The following is an 18,790-nucleotide window of genomic DNA, read 5'->3' on the forward strand; positions in this document are numbered from 1 at the left end:
GCGTAGTTATTTATGTAAATATGTAAAATCAAATAGTAATCCAATATTTCACAATTTCTAGTAAAAATTTTAAAAGTACTGATTAGAGATAATTACTGTTTCAAATAATTTTATTTTCTATCTACTTTTTTTTTATATTCAGATACACGGGATTAAAATTTGATCAAATCAATGAACATATTCGGAATTTGATGAAAAATCAGAAACTCAAAATAACACAGGCTTGGAAAAATAACAGAATATATCCTCATCAAGACAGATTTTCGAAACCATTAAGCAGCAAATGCATAATGTGGATCACAATGTAAGAAATTTTATGTAAATTCTATTAGTGACGGTAACATCATTGAAAAAAATGTAACGTTTATAACAGTTAATGTCTGTATGCATGTCCAGACACCTTTACTTAGAGCTACGCAAAATAAGCCGTGAAATAGACTCAATATTTGGAACCTGTTTGAGATCGGTAATTCAAAAAAGGGGTAAGAATTCCTTCGGTCGACCGACAGTAATTGTTATTGAACGCACGCACAAGGCGAGCTCGTGATTTCATCTCGAGCCTGACTTTAAGCCTCATCAAAGTCAGAGATTCATTGTTCTGTAGTCTTTCAAAACAATTCGGTACACGCAAACAGGCACCGACAACGGACCATCGAAAGTTCTAGAACAATTCGATTCGCGCACGCGAGCGCCGCGCTCCGACGAATACGTCACGCGCTGTCACCAATCCCGCGTACGGATTTTCTGTCGCGCATGACTGTTACGTTGAACGTCGCTAGAAAAGAATCGAAAGCGCCAATCAATTTTGTACAACCAATGCCACGTGATAATTACGATTGTGGCAAAATTTAATTGGATTTCTCCCAAGAAGAAAGCCCGGACCGGAAGTAATAAATGCTTCGATCTCGCCGGTTCTAAAGGCAGATTGCGCAGATTGCGGAAATAGTCTACACCGCTTATACCTGTCTACACCGCTTAGAATTCTTAGACTTCTCAGAGTTCTTACTTCCAAAAAAGTTCTTAGAGTTCTTAGAGTCATAATCTCGCTTCGTAAAATCGCCGTGCTAACCGTTTAGTGAAATCGCTATAAATCGAATCTTTCAAGAAGTGCCGAGAAAAATCGCCGTGCTAACCGTTTAGTGAAATCGCTATAAACCGAAACTTTCGAGAAGCTTCGAGGAAAATCGCCGAGATTTTCCATCACCGCATTTCCAAGCTCAATTTGGAAAAGGTGACCGCATTTAATATTCTGTTAATCTAATCTTTAATTAATTATATCTTTTGACTTTGTAACTGAATACATTAAAGAAATTCTTTTGTTAAATTAAATGAAACGGAGTTCTCTTCACTGTCGTGCATCATATCAACCTTGTACCGTTTTCTCACTCGAACCTTTTTCCGCGCGGTGCGCTCTCGCACAGAACCCAAATGACTATCAAAATGGCAAGCTATTTTGGTTGGATGGCGTTTGATTTGCGCGAAATTTTCTACCCAATACTTATCACAAATTATGTCAAATCTAAAACAATGACCATCGTACTTCACACGTTGTGCTTGATTAATAATATATTTAAATTCCTACTCATTAATTATATTTGTGAAAAAGTTACCACCAAGGTAGGTAAAATTACATTAAATTTCGGAAAACATTAATTTAAAATTTGTTTACAATACGTAAATGAATTCAAAAATTGTTATTGACATAATTTTAAAATTAAATTAGAAATTTCTTTAATTATTTTCTTTGTATAATAATAATAATTACATTCATCATACATTACAATTTCAGGCAAAAGTAACAGCAGATATATTAAACAGATTATCATATGTCACCTGTGATATTGAAGTTCGTGAAATCGTAAGTTTTAAAATATGTTGAAGTTATTATTAAAGTAAATATTAAAAGTACAAGTAAATATAAAATTCAAAAAATATACATCAAAGTAATACATCTTTTACATAGATTTCGCAATTTTCATTACAAATAGTTCATGCCCCACTTAGATTCTATGGAATTGGGCTTTTCCAATTTGGTTTTAAATTTCTTCACGGGGTATGTATTTACCATGTGATTGCGTACTACAAATTCAAATTAACAAATATTTTTAAAAAATCTTACTTGTATTTAATTTTAGTTCGTCACATCTGTTGCGACCGTTGTAATTATAATATTACAAGCACAAGTAAATAAGCAAAAATTTACATAAGATTATTACAAAGATGGTTTAATGATAATCTATATATATATATATATATATACAATATAATGTGATTTATAAATTACATTGTATGTACAATATCTCCTGGATTTGATTCAGTATTCCTATATAAGCTTTGAAAGAGAAAATTAATATGTGAAAAATCAATAATGTTTTTGCAATAAAAATGATAAATGAAGAGATATTTTTTGTTCAATTTGTTTTTATGATTTGTTTTATGATTTTTTTAATTATAAAGACGAGAGTAATCATGTATTTTTTTAAATGTAAATTGTCAGCGTTTTTATACTCCAGTTAAAATCATTATTATTAACATGTTGTAGGGTAAAGCGGGGGTAGTTGCGTATAGGGGCAAGTTGGTCAAATGCAAATATGTAAATAACGAAAGAATATATAAGTACGTCTATGCTTATGTAATGTAGCACAAAGACGAAGATTACTGTGTCTTAATACAATAATCTGTAGCCGGCTGTCAACATGTGCTTTTTCGTTTTCGTATATCAAGAATAAATTATTAGATAAGTATTCTTTTTGATCATGATAATTGAAGCGATTAATAACAATAAAATGTGTTTTTTTGGATATAAGTTATTATATTATCGTATTTTTTAATGTTCAAGTTGCTATTTTATTTATGATTTTTAGTTATAAAAAGGTATTTTAGTCGACAATATTTGTTTGGAACTTGTTGGGTCCAATATCCCAATGATAATGAACTTATATCTCAGCTGCTTAAATAAAATCTGTTTTTATCGATGTTTTTTTTCTGTTTTAACGATTAAACATATATTTTACGTTTGTAATTGTTATTATAAAGAATAAAGATTTTAGTTTTTTTAATTTTGTGAATTAAAACATTTGAGAAGGGAGAGTATTACAAATTATTATATTTAAGATAAAAATGATAAAAATTTGATTAATATACATATAATCCTTTTATATTTTTAATAATATACAATATAATCTCATTAAATGATTATCTTTATGGCTCAACCTATCCTTCGAGGATGTTCAACATGCTCCATAGGTAAGGCATATTGATTCACTTTACCTTGTAATTAACGTAATTTTTTTCTTACGAGATATATTTAAGGATTTATATTAAGGATTTATAAGTACTTAATTATTGAGCCAGATAAATATTCAAGGTTTTAAAGCATTTACCATTAGTCTAATTATGTCAAGATTTATCAATAATTTAAAGAGAAAATGGTGTAGTCACAATTAATCCCGCTCTACCCTGTATTACTGATTGCTTTCCGATTTATATTTGAAAACATTATGAATATGGATTTAATATTTTAATCATTTTTTTCTGTATAAAATAAATAGGAAAACAATATAAAACAGAATAAACATTCAATAATTTATTATGACCCTATACATATATCTGAAGAAGTAAGATTTTAATTAATATTATTATATTAATATTATTTCATTACGGGTTTTCGTTTAAAATGCATATCTAAAAGTTTGTAAAAAAATAGTTATATTAAGCAATATTTAAAAAGAAAAAATTATATTAAGTAATATAAAATATTTTACAATAATTCAAACTTTTTGCGCCACTGGAGTAAAAATACTATAGATGACTTAAAAAACTATACTATAAAAATTTTTACGCAGGAGGTCATCCTCTTAAGATATAACTACAAAAGATACGACATAAATATGTTGCTAACCAGAGAAATACAAAAAAGTGAAATCACATCTTTTCTTGTCATTTTAGCAGTTAGAAAATAAGGTGGTAAGTTAATATTTTTAATTTGTTTGATTAAAGTTGCTTACGTTATTAAAGTTTGTTATTATGTGCGTCTTTTCAACTGTTATTTATTAAGTTTGATTAAGAAATATTAAAGTAATCGTACTTCATATTGAGCCAGGTCGCGGCGGGCAACTATGCATAAATGTTTTGAAGTGCGCACAATTATCCGTCTTCCATATACTACGTAACATGACTAACACTAATTTTTTCATTTTTTCTTTGCATTATTATTTTATTTTGCCATTTTATTTTGCCAAAGTCTATGTGTATTATTATTATATTAGTTTTATATTTTTGCTTAATATATGTAATATATATTTAAAATATATAATATTTAATATTGTAAATATAATAAATATATTTTAGATTTCTTTGTCAACATTCCATAATTCATTCATTTTCTACGACTTTAGCTTTGCGCACAATTATCTGACGCGCGAAAAATTTTTTCACTTTTCCGTTTCTTCCTTTTTACCAAATATAACTTTACTGAATGAAAATCTGTTGGATATGAGGATACATAATGATAGAAGAATGTTTCTATTTCCACAATTTCTCCTAATACACCCACTTTCCCCTAATACACGTATAATGTTCATAACTTACACAATTTTAGTGTTTCTGTATTAGAACTAAAAAAACAATAAAAAAAAGAAAAAAGTTATTAAAAATTTTTGTTATTATTAAATATAGACAATAATTAATAACATTTTATATAATAAAAATAAACTATATTTTATATATGTGTATATATATATATATCTACATGCATATATAAAATATAGTTTATTTTTTAAAATATAGTGTATGTATATATATATATATATATATATATATACACACTATATTATATATATATATATATATATATATATATATATATATATTAGATTTTTATTGTACATCGATCATCATCTGTCCAGAAATTTCTTATTACAGACATTAATCATTATATTTACATATACGTTTTTATATATATTATAGGGAAGCAATTGACACATAATTGCAATATATTTATAATATAATGCAATATATTTATTATATAATATTTCTGCATTATTTATGTATTTGTTATAACTTAGTTGCAATTGCAATTGTAATTAATACTTTAATAACTTAAATATATATTAAAAAGGACAAATAAAAAAAATAAAAAATAAAGTTACCAGAATATTCATACTTTTTATGTATCAACGTAGATGAAAAATAAAGTATACCCATTATCCATCTATAAGTTTAAATAAATAATAGAGCACAAAATGTAGTAGATTGATTACTTTAATACTCCTAAGTGCTTTAACAGAAAGCACTTTGCGTCTAGTATTGCCATTCCATTCAATTTATACTTGCAACTCATCAACAAAAGTAGTTTGAAATAAAAATTATGTGTGCAATGGTAAAGAATATTCGTACAATTTTAACACCATTTTTAATGGTCAGTTACGTGTTTGGTTTGAGAATTGCCATATCTAATCATTTAAAATGGTTTAGTGTCACATATATGCTACTAATTTGGTCAGTGTACTATTTCCTCTCATCATCTGCATTAATAATTTCTTTTCACATGTTTTTTTCCATCGAGAACCAAATTTGCCATTATCTAGAAGTTTTTACAACGTTATTGTCAATCGTGTTTGGAATATATCATAATAAGGTAAAGAAATGTTATAAAACCAGTAATATTATTAATAAAAAGCAATTGTTATAAAATACGTAATTATTAAGAATAAACATTTTTATATCTATTTACACAATTAAGTAGATAAAAAATATATATATAATAAATAAATTTTATATGTACTCCAAACATCTTGACCTCAATATATGCTGTCAAGGTAATAACTGATGTTCAGAAATTTTAGCTGTTGGCGTCACTGCGTCGTATCTGTCGTTCGTTACAAAGTTATCAACAAAATAATTTTTGACAAGTTATATTAAATATATATTAGATACAGATTATATAGCTATTAAAGAGATCCTAAAGCCATCTGTATTATTGACTAAATCATATAATTTTTGTATAATAAATACTTTTTTTTCTCTTTCACAGATTCAAAAATCCTTTTCCAGGATTGAAATATACACATTATTACGCATTAATACATATTTGTGAGGCGGAGTTTATGCCGAAAATCAAAAATTTCGAAATTGATATATTCTTTACTTAGCGTAACATGGCATCTCAAGCTATCAAGTCGTGACAACATTTGGTTGTTACAAAAGTTTTGCAACCTATTATACTTACGAAATAGTAATCCACAAATACATAATTTGCGAACAAATATCAAATTCTTAGAATTAGATTTAGACGCTTTATCGCGACAAATTACACGAAAATTAAAACATACGTGCAACGGCGTGTATCATAGTTGCGTGAGTTATTAGTGTAGTAATATATAAAGACATGTTGATGCGCTGGAAAACAAGCGATCTCAGGTAACTTCGTCGGAATTCAAGCTTTGCTTTAGAATTCCCTTAATACAAAATATTATTGAGACATGGGGGGGGGAGGGGGAATCTTATAATCATATTGATGGCATTTTAGTCTATAAACTAAAGGGAGAATATCGCTTCACTCGGAAAATCGAAATCCTTATGGAACCTTACTCCGCATAGAAAGTAAATTTACTTTGCGTCTTCGGAATCTCACTCCACATTAAGTGTGAATGCAGTGGATTCCGCCTTTCACATCCTATAAAAGAACTTCCACTACCAAAAAATTAGACACATTATAATAGGTTTGAATGAAACTTTGCTTTGTGTGAGAAGTTGTCAATATATATGTAAAACTTTGCTGTAAATATAATATAACTTTCCACATGAAATTTCATTCAACTCAAATCTATAATAAAGGTGTCATCAAAAAAAGACTGGAATTTTGTTGGCGAGAGGGTAAAACTGTATGATTTAAGTTGTAGTTAAAAATTTTACAGATAGATAGCGCATCCTTCTCCAGTATGATGTAGAAATTTCGTTATGATCGGTCCAATAATTCCAAAGTTGTATTGGAATCGAGTGTGTGTTTGAACCATTCGCGATTCGTCATGCGTTTTTAAAATGTTGCAAGAGCAGCGTGTTTGCATGAAATTTTGCGCGGAGACATTCAAACTGCTTAAGGAAGTTTATGAGACTATGAGTTCTACTCTAGTTTACGAGTGATACGGACAGTTTAAGAAGCGTTTAATGTTGGTGGAAGAGAAGCTTAGGAAAAGGCCTGGAAGACCATCCATATCAGTTAACGACGAAACGGAGGAACAAATCTCGAGGTGTTACGACGCCTGCGAGAAGACGTGAGATGAAAACGACCGGTGTTATGGCAATGCAAGAAGTGGCTACTGCATCATGACAATGCGCGACCACATATTGCGCTTTGTATTCGAGAGTTTCTTGCTCGTAATAATCTACCAATCGTCCCGCAACCACCCTACTCTCCAGCTGATTTCTTCCTATTCTCTCGGATAAAGTTACGATTGAAAGGGCAGCGACGAGAGAATAATATCAGAATCGCAGGAGGTATTACGATCAATTCCGTCTGCTGCGTTTTCCGCGGACTGGAAGAAATGGTTCCATTGATACCCAGGGAAGTTATTTCGAAGACGACCTGCATTATAATTTGTTTTTTAATTATAAGTTATTGAAAAATTCCGGTCTTTTTTTTATCACACCTTGTATATGACTAGTTTTTTAATAGTGAAATTATGCCAATCTTAGAAAGAAACTAACTCCATTGCTTCTATGCATACACTTTTCAATGTGAAACGAGATTTCAATTAGGTTCATAACTTTCTACGCGGAGCAAAGTTCCACATAGTTTTTGACTTTCTACGCGAAAAATGAGGTCTTTCCTTCTTTTTTAGGCAAGATGAAATCTACGTTTGTATAATTATGTCTCTCCGGTCTATGAATTCATTCAAAATATGTGAATATACTAATAATGTAATATATATATGTGTATATATATATATATATATATATATATGTTAAAATAAAATTTGAACTATAAAATTAGATACATATTCATATATATTGTACACTCTATTTGTTAATAATTTTTTGACGAACAATGACCGACTAAAAATAACAGACCTTTTAAAAGTTTTTACTTAGAGTCATGATTTTGACAACATATATAAGAACAAGATGATTCGACTCGCCCAATCGGAATACTTGTAATATATATTTATCTATTTTACATTCTATTTTCATTCATTCGTAACAGAAATTCCAAAATTGTTTGAAGAAATTTGATAATATCGACTACACCTTGCTAAAGTTAGGAACAACGACAGATTATGACAATCTACGCAAAAAAGCAACATGGTGTGTCTTAGGATGGATTGTTATAGTTATATTAATAACATACTTCGAAGCTTTACTATTTAAAGATAAACATGATGATGATATCGCGACAATTATATTATTCTATTTTACACGAGACTACTGTTTTCATATTAATCTTATAGGTGATTTAATTAATGCAAGTATCCTCAAGTTAGTATATCTTTTTACGTATACTTACAATTATATCTTTATCTATTGGCGTAGTTATTTATACATATAAATAAATTAAACTAAATTGTAATGCATGAATATTTCATAATTTCTGAAATAAAAATTATAAATGTACTAATAAAATATATAGCTGCTGCTTGCAATTAATTTCCATCTACTTTTTTTTAGATACACAGAATTAAAGTTTGATCAAATTAATGAATATCTTCGGAATTTGATGAAAAATAAAAATCATAAAATAACAAGGGCTTGGGTAAATAGCAAAATATATCCTGATCAACGTAGACTTTCGAAATCATTAAATAACAAATGCATAACATGGATCATTATGTAAGAAATTTTATAAGTTTATTAATAGAGGTAACATCATGGAAAAGTTTAATATTTATAAATAACAGTACACATAAAACATAAAACTTTATATTTATGTTTGCATGTCCAGACACCTTTACTTAGAGTTATGCAAAATATCCCGTGAAATAAACTTAATATTTGGGACCCAAATGACTATCAAAATGGCATGCTATTTTGGTTGGATAGTACTTGACTTGCGCGAAGTTTTTAATACAATACTTATCAACAATTATGTCAAATCAAGAGCAATGGGCATCGCCGTGCGTTTATTCTGCTTAAATCATCATATTTTCAAATTCCTGCTTATTAATTATATGTGCGAAACAGTTAGTGCGAAGGTAGATTAAATTTTAGAAAACATTAATTTAAATTTTATTTATAATAAGTGAATGAATTTAAAGATTATCGAAAAAAAACACAAATTAAATTAACGATTCAGATGATTAAAATTAAAATAATAAAACAGGAGTTACAATCTAAAAAAAAATTTATTATAATATAAACAAACGTTATTAAACAAACAAACGTGGTAGTTAATTAACTACCACGAGGTCATTATCAATCTAAATAAAACTGACAATAATTCAAATCGAAGTATAAATAAAGTTGGGTAATGTTATGATGTTATAATTCTAAAAATGAAATAAATTAAGACTATTTTTTATACTGTGAAAACTTCTTCACAGATGCAGAAAATCCTTTAGAAATTATTATTGAAGAAATTATCTAAATTTAAAATTAAATTAAAACATTTTTCAAAATACATTCTTTAATTATATTAAACATATTACAATTGCAGGCAAGTGCAACAGCAGATTTATTAAATAAATTGTCATATGTCACTTATGATGTTGAAATTCGTGAACTTGTAAGTTTAAAAATGAGTTCACACACATATAAAAATATTATTAAAATACATATTAAATATAAAAGTAAACATAAAATCAACAAAATATGTAATATATTTTTAAAAACGTTTTTTATACAGATTTCTCAGTTTTCATTGCGAATAGTGTATGCACCCCTTAAATTCTGTGGAATCGGATTTTTCCAATTTGGTTTCAAATTTCTTCATAAGGTACGTTATATTTATTACATAATTCCTGTACTATAAATAGTCAAATTCCTGAAAAATATCTAAAAAAAAAGAATTTAAATTGTCTTTATTTTTAGTTTATCACGTCTATCGCGACTGTTTTAGTTATAATAATACAAGCACAAGCAAATAAATAATAATTTTTATCATCGTATTATGGCAAAGCTCATAAAAATAGTTTAGTGATAATATATGTACAACATAATGTTATTTATAAAATGCGTTGTATGTACAATACTTTTTAAATTTGATTTAATATCCCTATATAAGTTTTAAAAAAGGAATTTAACATCTAAAAAAAATAATTAATAACATTTTATGTAATAAAAAAGATAAATAAAAAAATGTTTTTAATATTATTTGTCAATTTTGTTTTTGCATTATTCTGTTCATTATAAGGCCGAGAATAATTATATTTTTATATAAAAACGATCACCTGTATTTTTATAAAACTTCAATTAAAATTGCTATTATTATTAAAATATTGTATATTACTGATCGTTCTACGATTTATTAATACTTGAAAACATTATGGATATGGATTTAATCATTTTTTCTGAAGAAAAAAGCAAATATAAAAAGAATATAATTATATAGATACATTTAATAGTTCATTATGACATCATATCCGGCAAAAGAAAATTTTAATTAATATAATGTATATATATTTATTATAATTATTATATATATTTATATATATTTATTACATATATAGTTAAACTCCAGAGTATTTAAAAGAAAAATTTACATATTATTTTTATTTTAGTTTATAATGTTTATTTATAGTAGAGTATATTAGTAGAGTTAGCGTTTTCGAAACCAAAAAATCATTTCGGCGCGTGTTTCTGGGGACTACATATGTAGTATATAAATTTTCACATAAGAATCATACAAGCATTTAAAATCCAATTAGATCGTTTAAGACTTTGATTTCTGATAATTTGTATTATCATATATATACGATCCTATAATATATTATATTGTATAATGTTTATTGTCATCAGTGTAGGTATAATAATACTCGCAAATGAGTAAACTTTTTTATTAAAATCAAAAAACTAAATCTGATAATAATGCACAAATAATAAAATTAATAAAATATATATATTATATTATCTTATTATCTTATTATCTCTGTATTAGAGGTAATATATATATATATATATCAGGGAGAAGCAATTCGCATATAATTGTAATATATTTATAATATTTGTACATTATTTATGTATTTGTTACAATACAATTGCAATTGAAATAAATATTGTTTGATAATACTTATAAATATTATATGTATGATAAAAGTAAAAAATATAAGTAAAAAACAACACTGCCACAATATTCTTATTTTTTGTATACTAATGTTTATATATTATATATATATAAGTTATTAATATATTATATATATGTGTGTGTGTGTGTGTGTGTGTGTGTGTGTGTGTGTGTATAAGTACAAATAAAAGTATACCCATCATCCATCTATAAGTTTCAATAAATAATAAAGCATAAATTGTGTGATAAACTTGTTGTGATAAACTAATTGCTTTAATATTCCTAAGTGCCTTATAGAAATTGCGTCTATTGTCATTATTATTCGATTCAATTTATACCAATTGAGCAACAAAGGTACAGTTTGAAATAAAAACTTTGTATGCAATAACAAAAAGTATTCGTATGATTCTAATGTCATTTTTAATAATTAATTACGTATTTAGTTTAAGAATTACCATATTTAGAGTATTACCAAGATTATGGTTTAGTGCCATATATATATGGTATATATACTGCTGATTTAGTCAATTTACTATTTCCTCATGTAATCTGCATTTACTTCTTTTTATATGTATTTTATTTTCGAGGACAATATATGTTATTGTCTAGAAATTTCTACGACGTTATTGTCAATCATATTTGGAATATACCATGACAAAGGAATAAAATGTTATAATATTTGTAATAATATTAATAAAAACAATTGTTATAATATACATAATTATTTAAAATAAACATATTTTTGTTTATTTACACAATTAAATAGATAAAATATGTATATAAAGATTGTAATTCATAATACATTAAATTTTTATTATTAAATTTTGCACTTATTCAATAATAAAAAACTGTGGTAAATATTCCAATTATTTATTAATCTTAACATACGGTATATTATCAAAGCATGACTCTAACCATCAAATATTTAGGTCATCGACCGCAGTTAAAAATAAGTTATTAATAGAATAACTTTCATAAACAGAACATGATTTTTGGACAAATTAAATATTAGACACAGATTATATAGCTATCAATTTAAACATTATAAAGGGGTGGAACTTTATAATCATGTAAATTTTATTTTTTCCTATAAGTTATGTTTGTGTAAGCAAAGGAGAGAGGAGTATATGTTACTTTGCTCAGAAAATTGGAACCTCCTGTGGAATCTTGCTCTGCGTGGAAAGTTGTAAATTTTGCTTTGTTTTTGAAATCTTGCTCCGCGTTAAATGCGTATAGCTGCACTCATTTCACCCTTTTTCCTTTTAAAGGATAAGCTCCATCCAGGATAACCATAAAAAAACTAGACATATCAGGTTTGTATTAAACTACATTTTGCATCGGAAATTATAATCTATATGCAACTTCATACAGATTTACAACTTTTCATGCGAGGTTCAATTGAAATACGATTTTTTAAATCTAATTTTTTTAATTGGGCTCTCCCCTTTCGTAGAAAAAGGCAGGTTTAATTGCCTTCGCACATATACCAGGTGTTTCAGATCATCTTATTTAAAAACGAGGGAAGTGGTTACTTTAAAGAATATTTCAGACAAAATTGTTCGGGATCAAGTAATGCACGTGGGAATGTGCTATTGATCTTGGGTGGTGTCGTGAAGGTTATGTCGTGGTCGATTTAAATTTTTTTAATGAGAACTCTTTCATTTCATTGCATGTATCTTTCATTGCATAGTTGACGTCGAAACTTTGGTTACGAATCCTTTTTAGTTGAGATATTCTTGAGTTATGAAACTTCAAAGTTTCAGTACCGCCAGCGTTAGCATCATCAAAGATGTATTTAATTCAAGCCGACCTCGACATGATCTTCGCGACGCCACTCAAGATCAATCGCATATAACCAACTAGTGCGTTACTTGATCCCCACACACACACACACACAACTTTTGTTTAAAATATTTCTCAAAACAACCACTTTCCTCGTTTTTAATAGAGAATGATCCGAAACACCCCATATACTTTTCAACGCAAAACAAGATTTCATATAAATTCACTATTTACTAATTACATACAAGCAAAGTTCCAGACTTTCCGAGCGAAGCGAGGTCCATTCTTCTCTCGGTCGTCACTCGTTATTCGTTAAAAAGTTATTATTCAATCAAAATTAGTAATTATTTCCCTGTTTTACATGAAGAGTCTAATAACTTTAGACAGAGAGAGAGAAAGGTATGAGAAGGACGAATTTAAGGAATACAATCACACGAAGCGACTTTCACCCCAACTCCCTACTTGCCAAGGGGTGACTTTTTACGCAAAGCGACTTCACCCCTCCCCCCTTGCCAGAGGACGCATGACTTTCACCTCATCTCATCTTCTACTAAGGTGCGCGCGATTTTCTACACAAAGATGAAATGAATTTCGCTTCGCGTAGAAAGTCGAATGTCCCTTGGCAGAGGAGAAGATGAAATTCCCTTCGCGAGGAAAGCCATTACGTAAGCAAGGAAAAGTATAGAATAGTTTATAATATTACATATAGTAGATATAAAACGTTATTTTATCAAACTTTTTGTTAATAACTTTTTCATGAATAACGAGCGACGGCTAAAATCTAAATATTGGAAATCACTCAGGGTCACTCCGAGTCATCTTGACAACATATGTCAAGGTGAAGGTCATTGGGGCTGGTCTTCTAATCGCACTTTTACCCTAATGTATATATATATATATATATATATATATATATATATATATATATATATATATATATGAGTAAAAATAAAAGTATACCCATCATCCATCTATAAATTTCAATAAATAATAAAGCATAAATTGTGTAAGCTAATTGGTTTAATATTTCTAAGTGCCTTAACTAAAATTGCATCTACTATCATCATCATTCAAATAAATTTATACAACCAACTGATCAACAAAAGTACACTTTAAAATAAAAATTAAGTGTGCAATGACCAAAAATATTCGTACGGTTTTAATGCCATTTTTAATAATTAGTTACATAGTTGGTTTAAGAATTACCATATCTAATCATTCAAAATTATGGTTTAGTGTCACATATGTGCTACTGATTTGGTCAGTGTACTATTTCCTTTCATCATGTGCATTAATAACTTCTTTTAATGAGTGTTATCACTCCGATAATCAATATTCTATCAATATTTATATAGAAAGCTTTATAATGATATTATCAATGGTATTTGGAATATATCAAGATAAGGTAACAAAATGTTATAATATATATTTGTAACATTATTAGTATAAAACGATTATTATAGTATACGTAATTATTAAGAACAATATCTCTCTCTCTCCTTGTCTATTTACGCTCTATTTAAATATGTACAATTAAATATATGTAAAAAAATATATATATAAGTTATAACTCATAATACATTAAATTCTACATGCATCTATTTAATAATAAAAACTGTAATAAATATTATGATTATGGATCTTCATATATGTTATTAAGGTTATTACTTTGACTGATCTTCAAAAGTTTTGGAGTCGTTAAAAAGACTAACAGAATGAGTTTCATAAATATAACATGATTTATGAACAAATTAAATATTAGACAATATTTAACTGTTAAACATTACAAAGGGATAAAACTTTACTATCCTGTGGATACCCTCATTTGGTCCTATAAGCAGGAAGAAAGGTGGAGTAGACATCGCACCGCTTAGAAAAATCCAAATCCTTGTGAATACTTTATGTGGAAAATTAAATCTTACTTTGTTTTTGGAGTCTTGCTTCGCGTTAAGTGTGCGTGCACACGCGCGTGTGTGAATGCAATGTGGATTCTGCCCTTTTTTCTTCTACAAGGAAAGTTCGATCCACTATCAAAAAATTAGACATATAAGTTTTGATTGAACTACGCTATGAAAAATAACTATGTGAAATGTCGCTTCATATGACTGTATAACTTTCCACACGAAACAAGGTTCACCTATATGTTTATAATTTTTAGTAATGGACTCTTCTTCGTAGAAAGAGTCAGATCCATTGCTTCCCCGTAATATTCTTCAACGCGAAGCAAGTTTTTACATGAATTCACAATTTCCCATGCAAAGCGAAATTCCATATTAATTTCGACTTTCGGCACGAAGCGTGGCCCACATCACCTTTCCCTCTGCTTCTTAGCCGGATAAAACGAAAACTGTGATTGTATAGGTCCTTTCCAATCCACAAATTCACATAAATATGTAAATATGTTAATAATGTGATATTTGTATTAAAGAAAATTTTAACTGTGAAGTTAGATACATGCTTAATATGCATAAGTATACTGTAAACTTTTTTGATAATAATTTTTTAACGAGCAGTGACTGAGGACTAAAAATGATAGACTTTCCGATAGTCACTCATACTCATCTTGATAACATATATCAAGATCAAAGTGCGGCTAGCTCTTTTAAATATACTATAATATATTTAAATATACTATAATATTGTCTATTTCACATTTCATTTTTGTAACAGAAATTCCAAAATTGTTTGAAAAAATTTGATATTATTGACAATACCTTGCTAAAGCTAGGAACAATAACAGATTACGACAATCTACGCAAAAAAAGAATATGGTGTGTCTTAGGATGGATTTTCATAGTTATATTATCAATGTATTACTCAGTTTTATTCCTAAAACATAAATGTGACGGTGATATTGTATTAATGATACTTTACTCCATTCAACAAGACTACTGTTTGCATATCAATATCATAACTGATTTGACTAATGCAAGTCTCCTTCAGTTAGTATTTCTTTTTACATATACTTATTACTATATTGTTACTTTATAGCTATAGTTATTTATACAGACTGTTTGGAATTTAAATGTCAAAATTTCATGTAGGGGATAAACTAAGAAAAAAAGTTCGGTACAGATATACCCGTCTTTATTTAGTTTTGGAGAAAATAGCAAAAAAGACAAAACATAGTTTTCATTTTTGTATTTTCTCATTACTTATTATTGTATTTGTATATTCATATTATTCACTTGCTTAATGTAGATATTGACCTCTTGTCGCAGAAATCATACATGAAAAAAAACCATATCAGTATATTCAATGTTAGAATATGTATGCGGCATATTGTGACAGGAGCAATTCTCTTGATGACTCCTGACGAATAACTGACGAATTTACAGAAGAAAAGCAGAAATGTAAACAAACAAAATGTAAACAAAAAAAAATTTCACCTAAAAACGGAATTATTATTATTGTTTTTGTACACGATTTCAGCGACGATAAACGCGCGTTCACACCTAGACAGAAAAGTAGTGACCAATTGCGTTGGTAGCAAGTAGTACAAAAAACCGGAATTGTCGACTACCAGCGCAAGTTCTGATTGGCTGCTGCTTTCTTTTCTATCAAAGTATGAAAGCGCCATAATACTTCAGAGACAGTGTTTTTAGTAATGGGCTCTTCTTCGTAGAAAGAGTCAAATCCATTGCCTCCACGTAATATTCTTCAACGCAAAGCAAGGTTTTATATGAATTCATAATTTCCCAAGCAAAGCGAGGTTCCATATTAGTTTCGACTTTCGACACAAAGCAATTACGTTTTTTTTTTTGCAATTTTCAAAACGAAGGAAAAACGAACATATCTCTACAGAACTTTTTTTTCTTAACTTATCGATCGCTTACACGCTCCCAAAGTTTTACATTTAAATTCTAAACACCCTGTATAAATAACTGTATAGTTATTGACGTACATAAAATTAAAGTATAATGCATAAATATTTTAGAATTTCTAAAATAAAAGTTTTAAAAGTGCTTATAAAATAAAGCTAGTTTCGATTAATTTCATTTTCCATCTATTCTTTTTATATTTAGATACATAGGATTGAAGTTTGACGAAATCAATGAACACCTTCGGAATTTAATGAAGAATCAAAAACACGAAATAATACGGGAAAATCCTCAGATATGTCATCACCAACGCAGATTTTCGAAACCACTAAGTAATAAATGTATAACGTGGATTATTATGTAAGAAATTTTATGTAAATTTTATTATATATAATAGTGGCGGTAATAAATATCATGGAAAAAAAATTAACATTCATAAATAACAATATACATGAAACAAAACTGAACATTTATTTATGTTTGTCTAGACATCTTTACTTAGAATTACGCAAAATATCCAGTGATATAAACTCAATATTTGGGATTCAAATGACTATTAAAATGGCATGCTATTTTATTTGGATAATAATTGATTTGCACGAATTTTTCAATATAATATTTATCGACAATTATGAAAAATCTAAAATAATGGCTATCATCTTGTTGTCGTTCTACTTATCTCATCACATTTTCAAATTCCTGCTTGTAAATTATACATGCGAAACAGTCAGTACTAAGGTATAGATTAAATTTCAGAAAACATTAATTAAAAAAGTGTTTATAATAGATAAATCAATGTAAAGATTATTATTGATATCTTAATTTAAAATTAAATTAGAAGTTTCATTAAGATGCAATTTTTAATGACATTAAACAAATTACAATTTCAGGCAGACGCAACAGTAAATTTATTAAATAGATTATCTTGTACCACTTATGATGTTGAAATTCGTGAAATCGTGAGTTTAAAAATAAATTCGTAAAAATATTGTTAAAGTACATATTAAACATACAAGTAAATATAAAATCAACAAAATACGCATTAAAAAATAATACATTTTTTAATACAGATTTCACAATTTTTATTGCGAATAGTTCACGCGCCCCTTAGATTCTATGGAATGGGACTTTTCCAATTTGGTTTCAAATTTCTTTATAAGGTACGTTATATTTATTACATAATTAAATTACAAATAGTATTACAAATAGTCAATTTGTGACAAATATTTTAAAAAGACTTACAAATTGTCTTTATTTTTAGTTTATTACATCTCTTGCGACTGTTTTAGTTATAATAATACAAGCACAAGCAAATAAGTAATAATTTTTATCAAATTAAAGCAAAAAAATTGTATAAAAAAATACTTAATGATAATATATACAACATATAATAATACAATACATTATGATTTATAAAATGCGTTGTAAGAAAAACTTATTTTTTACATAAAGTTTTCTTATACATAGTCCTAATATTATTGAACACATTTTTTTTAATTTATTAACTGCCAAAAAACTTTTATTTATCAGATATATATTATATATTATGATATATAATACACTTTTATTTATCATATATATTATATATTATGATATATAATATACTTTTATTTATCAGATATATATTATATATTATGATTATTAAATAAAAACCTATCAATCATTGTTGTAATTAATAGAACCAATGCGTTTTATTGTATGAAAGCATTATAATAAAGCCCAATTGCATCAATATCACTTTGACTTTAAGCGAGACTTAAAATTCTATTTATCTCGTTTTACAGCCAAAAAGAGACAGAGACAGAAAGAGTTTTAAGCCTCACTTAAAATCGAAGAGAATTAGTGCAATCGGGCCTGAGTGCTGTATTTTAACACCAATATTTAACGTGGAAAATGCTATTATAATCAAAGAAAAATGAGTTGTGCAACTTAAAACATTAAATACATTGTAAATGCATTGTATAATTGACAT

General features: G+C 27.5%; 3 protein-coding genes across 4 annotated transcripts; all 3 read left to right on the forward strand.

Annotated features, from left to right (window-relative positions):
* The first annotated feature begins 486 nt into the window (after positions 1 to 486).
* LOC105143563 (uncharacterized) lies at positions 487 to 4,787 on the forward strand. 2 transcript variants are annotated; one of them, XM_011051958.2, is made up of 5 exons: positions 487 to 1,617; positions 1,790 to 1,858; positions 1,964 to 2,053; positions 2,136 to 2,183; positions 2,543 to 4,787. In XM_011051958.2, the coding sequence occupies exons 1-5, from the start codon at positions 1,429 to 1,431 to the stop codon at positions 2,639 to 2,641; spliced, it is 495 nt and encodes a 164-aa protein (XP_011050260.1). In that variant the 5' UTR covers positions 487 to 1,428; the 3' UTR covers positions 2,642 to 4,787. The 2 variants fall into 2 exon arrangements, 1 of the variants encoding a protein (XP_011050260.1); XR_015548493.1 differs by having other exon boundaries at positions 488 to 1,617; positions 2,136 to 2,287; positions 2,543 to 2,580.
* An 82-nt stretch (positions 4,788 to 4,869) lies between these two features.
* LOC105143667 (putative gustatory receptor 28b) lies at positions 4,870 to 10,984 on the forward strand. The gene is made up of 7 exons (XM_087402733.1): positions 4,870 to 5,638; positions 8,204 to 8,475; positions 8,665 to 8,826; positions 8,939 to 9,188; positions 9,650 to 9,718; positions 9,839 to 9,928; positions 10,024 to 10,984. The coding sequence occupies exons 1-7, from the start codon at positions 5,369 to 5,371 to the stop codon at positions 10,081 to 10,083; spliced, it is 1,173 nt and encodes a 390-aa protein (XP_087258859.1). The 5' UTR covers positions 4,870 to 5,368; the 3' UTR covers positions 10,084 to 10,984.
* A 3,148-nt stretch (positions 10,985 to 14,132) lies between these two features.
* LOC147910613 (uncharacterized) lies at positions 14,133 to 18,139 on the forward strand. The gene is made up of 7 exons (XM_087402732.1): positions 14,133 to 14,402; positions 15,668 to 15,939; positions 17,023 to 17,178; positions 17,307 to 17,556; positions 17,709 to 17,777; positions 17,889 to 17,978; positions 18,080 to 18,139. Exons 1-7 carry the CDS (start codon positions 14,133 to 14,135, stop codon positions 18,137 to 18,139), a joined length of 1,167 nt encoding a protein of 388 aa, XP_087258858.1.
* Positions 18,140 to 18,790: the final 651 nt, after the last annotated feature.

The sequence above is a fragment of the Acromyrmex echinatior genome, chromosome 2 (assembly GCF_024713525.1).
Source record: "Acromyrmex echinatior isolate Ae372 chromosome 2, ASM2471352v2, whole genome shotgun sequence".
NCBI classification, from domain to species: domain Eukaryota; kingdom Metazoa; phylum Arthropoda; class Insecta; order Hymenoptera; family Formicidae; genus Acromyrmex; species Acromyrmex echinatior.

Bases quoted from the DNA above. Each gene is read 5' to 3' on its own strand.
- LOC105143563 (XM_011051958.2), top strand. From the start codon at position 1,429: ATGACTATCAAAATGGCAAGCTATTTTGGTTGGATGGCGTTTGATTTG. The intron at 2,054-2,135 runs GTATGTATTTAC...ATTTAATTTTAG, and splicing joins GTTTTAAATTTCTTCACGGG to TTCGTCACATCTGTTGCGAC. The intron at 2,184-2,542 runs GTAAATAAGCAA...AACATGTTGTAG, and splicing joins TTATAATATTACAAGCACAA to GGTAAAGCGGGGGTAGTTGC.
- LOC105143667 (XM_087402733.1), top strand. From the start codon at position 5,369: ATGTGTGCAATGGTAAAGAATATTCGTACAATTTTAACACCATTTTTA. The intron at 5,639-8,203 runs GTAAAGAAATGT...CATTCGTAACAG, and splicing joins TTGGAATATATCATAATAAG to AAATTCCAAAATTGTTTGAA. The intron at 8,827-8,938 runs GTAAGAAATTTT...TTGCATGTCCAG, and splicing joins TGCATAACATGGATCATTAT to ACACCTTTACTTAGAGTTAT.
- LOC147910613 (XM_087402732.1), top strand. From the start codon at position 14,133: ATGACCAAAAATATTCGTACGGTTTTAATGCCATTTTTAATAATTAGT. The intron at 17,557-17,708 runs GTATAGATTAAA...TTACAATTTCAG, and splicing joins GCGAAACAGTCAGTACTAAG to GCAGACGCAACAGTAAATTT. The intron at 17,979-18,079 runs GTACGTTATATT...CTTTATTTTTAG, and splicing joins GTTTCAAATTTCTTTATAAG to TTTATTACATCTCTTGCGAC.